The sequence below is a fragment of the Limulus polyphemus genome, unplaced genomic scaffold, assembly GCF_000517525.1.
Source record: "Limulus polyphemus unplaced genomic scaffold, Limulus_polyphemus-2.1.2 Scaffold8839, whole genome shotgun sequence".
In the NCBI taxonomy this organism is placed as follows: domain Eukaryota; kingdom Metazoa; phylum Arthropoda; class Merostomata; order Xiphosura; family Limulidae; genus Limulus; species Limulus polyphemus.
In genome coordinates this window covers 21,748-25,849 of record NW_013674449.1, presented here as the reverse complement: position 1 = coordinate 25,849, position 4,102 = coordinate 21,748, and the positions used below count along the sequence as shown (strand labels likewise).

Here is a 4,102-nt window from a genome sequence, read left to right as displayed (position 1 = left end):
GCAGGTGTTATTTTTTAGGTGTTTCATTATTGGAAGAAGGGGGATAAGCAGCAGGTGTTATTTTTTAGGTGTTTCATTATTGGAAGAAGGGGGTGATAAGCAGCAGGTGTTATTTTTAGGTGTTTTATTATTGGAAGAAGGGGAGATAAGCAGCAGGTGTTATTTTTAGGTGTTTTATTATTGGAAGAAGGGGTGATAAGCAGCAGGTGTTATTTTTAGGTGTTTCATTATTGGAAGAAGGGGATAAGCAGCAGGTGTTATTTTTAGGTGTTTCATTATTGGAAGAAGGGGTGATAAGCAGCAGGTGTTATTTTTTAGGTGTTTTATTATTGGAAGAAGGGGGTGAGATTAACTTAGAAGATTAGTTTGTATATATATATTAATTCTAAATTTGAAGACTGTAATTTTTATCATTTTATGAAACTGTAAACTGAAATATGTGGGAAATGTTATTACGTTTTCACTATTTTGTAGGGTAAACAAAATCAATGTTTTTATCATTATCAGCTGCTTCCTGTTAGTGTTAATCTAAGCATCTAGAAACCTGCTTCTTTACTAGTATGTTTAATTCAGGCAGTGTTTGAATAAATCACAGACGTGTGTGTGTATAAACTATGTTTTTGTGAAGAAAGAAGATAATGAAATGTATACAAAAATTTTGCTTTAAAGTAGCGTCATTTAACAACTGGTGTTAAAATATTGAAACAAGTTGTGTGAGATTTAAAAGAGGTTACAATGAACAAGATACAACATTATTCTGATTTTATTGATAATTTATAAGGTAAATTAAATGAATTGTTTTATCATAAGATTGGTAACCAAAAAGGTGAAGAATTTTGTTAATAATGTAATAGCAAGAAGTGATGTAAGTTCAACAAGACAAGTGGAATATTTAAGCTTACTGACAGTTGTGTCTATTTTAGTACATCGCAAACAAACAACTAATCCCTCCAGGCTTAACAGATGCCATCAATCGAATCAGCAGAAGAATTCAATCCTTTGCTATGTATGAACGTTACTGGCAGGTACGATAAGCCTCTGTTTTTTTTAATTGTACGAGTGATTTGGTTTTAATGCAAATTGTGAAGATTGTAAACTTATTATAATTTTGTAGGAAAAATCTTGTACCTGCAGAGTTTGAAAAACTTGACAAAATACTTTGTATGATAATTATTAAGGACACAACAAGACTATGTACAGCTGTGAAGTGTGAGTTTAAAGACTGTACATTATAATGTTTACATGTAAACTTGTATGTTATTCAACTATTTAGTGTCAGTTTAAAGACTGTACATTACCATGTTTACAGGTAAACTTGTATGTTATTCAACTGTTTAGTATCAGTTTAAAGACTGTACATTACCATGTTTACATGTAAACTTGTATGTTATTCAACTGTTTAGTATCAGTTTAAAGATGAAACGTTATAATGTTTACATGTAAACTTGTATGTTATTCAACTGTCTTAGTATCAGTTTAAAGATGAAACGTTATAATGTTTAATTGTAAACTTGTATGTTATTCAACTGTTTAGTATCAGTTTAAAGATGAAACGTTATAATGTTTAATTGTAACCTTGTATGTTATTCAACTGTTTAGTATCAGTTTAAAGATGAAACGTTATAATGTTTACATGTAACCTTGTATGTTATTCAACTATTTAGTGTCAGTTTGAAGACAGTACATTACCATGTTTACATGTAAACTTGTATGTTATTCAACTGTTTAATATCAGTTTAAAGATGCAACATTACCATGTTTACAAGTAAACTTGTATGTTATTCAACTATTTAGTGTCAGTTTAAAGATGAAACGTTATAATGTTTACATGTAAACTTGTATGTTATTCAACTGTTTAATATCAGTTTAAAGATGCAACATTACCATGTTTACAAGTAAACTTGTATGTTATTCAACTATTTAGTGTCAGTTTAAAGACTGTACATTACCATGTTTACATGTAAACGTGTAGGTTATTCAACTGTTTAATATCAGTTTAAAGATGCAACATTACCATGTTTACATGTAAACTTTTATGTTATTCAACTATTTAGTGTCAGTTTAAAGACTGTACATTACCATGTTTACAGGTAAACTTGTATGTTATTCAACTGTTTAGTATCAGTTTAAAGATGCAACATTACCATGTTTACAAGTAAACTTGTATGTTATTCAACTATTTAGTGTCAGTTTAAAGACTGTACATTACCATGTTTACAGGTAAACTTGTATGTTATTCAACTATTTAGTGTCAGTTTAAAGATGAAACGTTATAATGTTTACATGTAAACTTGTATGTTATTCAACTGTTTAATATCAGTTTAAAGATGAAACGTTATAATGTTTACATGTAAACGTGTAGGTTATTCAACTGTTTAGTGTAATGAGTACTGAGAAATTTTTTGTTGAGAAGATCTTAACACTTTTTGTTTCAGAGTCAACAAGACCAACCTCAACAGGCCCATTCTAACCAATTCAGAAATCCTTCTGCTGCTACCCATCAAAATCGTGCATTTATCCACCAGCAACAGCAGGCATACGTTCGGATTCAAAACCCAAACATTAGAAATCAACAACCCACATCTAACAGAAACATTCCAACATTTGTTCATAATCCAGGGGTCCAGTGGAGATTCACTCAGGTGGGTAGAGCCCGTGTACCGCAGGCAGTGTTTCCAAGTGGTGTTACCATCACGCCAGTACCATCAGATGGTAAAGGAGAGAAAAACGGTGAGGACAGGGGTCCACAGCCCATCATCACAGAAGTTGATGACACAGAAAACCTCTTTTACCAGTCTTCACAGAATTATGTACCACGAAAAACACCAACATCTGTCACAATTGAGGAAGTCCTGTAAAACTGAGTTCTTAGCAACTTAAGCACTTTTACCCGGGACCATTTGACATGCCTGAAAATAATTCCTCATCAAGATATGGCTGCAGATTCGGGCATGTCTACTAGGAGAAGTTATTTCTGTGTGTGTGTGCAGATAGTCGTGCTAAACTCAATGAGTATTTGACAGTTGTTTCAGTGTATGAAGAAACTAAGTGCTGTTCATTACTTGGACCATCGTGGTAAGAAGAAGGAGGGACTAGTTAAAAGGAAGAGACGAGCTTGATAGAATAGTTAAAGTCAGTTACAGAATTGGTAATTGCAGGTTTACCAGGTAAAAAAAATCACGCACTGTTGCACAAAGACTTAGGGATCTGAAGCATCAGTTTCTTCCAGATTGCTGTCGAAATACTATCTGCTAAGAAAAACTGAGTTGGCTATCAAACTATCTAATTTACTGTGTATTCTACTGAGCTGTTTGTGAAATTTAGCTATCTTTGTATGCTGTGAATATTCCTCGTAAACTGATTGAATCGGTTTCTTAGCATTTAAACCTGAGTTAAAATGAATTTACAGAAAGTTTTGTGTCTACAAATTTTATTCCAGCTCTACTACAAACAGTTTTCCAAACCTGAAACTACCCCCAGCAGTTCTGTGTATTAATAATCAAGTAAGCTGAATCTATTTTTATATACATCTCACCTTAAAAACATAATACAAAGTTTATTGTATTCTGTATCCAACTAATTTTATGCAAGAATTTTGAAGTCATGTAAAACCTTTTCATGTTGTTATTTTATCAATACTTTTTTGGTAGAAAATTAATGTCAGTTTTGATTAAATGTTTGTTATTAAAACTAAACATTCAATGGGATGTTTTTATATAATAATGAAAAACAAGTTTTGGAGTTCTGCTTAAGTTATTTCTTCAGTAGGTAAACCTTCTGTTCCCCCAAAAAGAAAAGTATGAATAAATTTTCAGTTAAATGTACTGCTTCTTTGATTTATAAAGTTCTCATGAAGCAGTTGTACTGGAACCTTGTACAAAGTTGTTTTACTGTGGTCAATAAATGTGAAATCTCACAAACTAGTTGTACCATCTTTAATCTACAGTACATCTTACAAACTTGTGAACAGCATGAAACAGTGTCTTTAAGAAGGTATTACGTTTATAACTGAAATATTTTTTATGTACTGTGGGAAAATCTTGATTAGAGAGTTGAATATTTAAACAGGTTTCATTAGTGGCTTCAAAATCAATTGTCTGGC

General features: G+C 31.8%; 1 protein-coding gene across 1 annotated transcript; it reads left to right on the top strand.

Moving 5' to 3' along the window:
* The first annotated feature begins 902 nt into the window (after positions 1 to 902).
* On the top strand, positions 903 to 3,920 carry LOC111083271. Its single transcript, XM_022379654.1, has 2 exons — positions 903 to 1,025; positions 2,436 to 3,920. Exons 1-2 carry the CDS (start codon positions 1,005 to 1,007, stop codon positions 2,856 to 2,858), a joined length of 444 nt encoding a protein of 147 aa, XP_022235362.1. The 5' UTR covers positions 903 to 1,004; the 3' UTR covers positions 2,859 to 3,920.
* Positions 3,921 to 4,102: the final 182 nt, after the last annotated feature.

Coding starts and splice junctions, on each gene's coding strand:
- LOC111083271 (XM_022379654.1), top strand. CDS start 1,005: ATGTATGAACGTTACTGGCAG. Junction 1,026..2,435: donor TGTATGAACGTTACTGGCAG/GTACGATAAGCC, acceptor TTTTTGTTTCAG/AGTCAACAAGACCAACCTCA.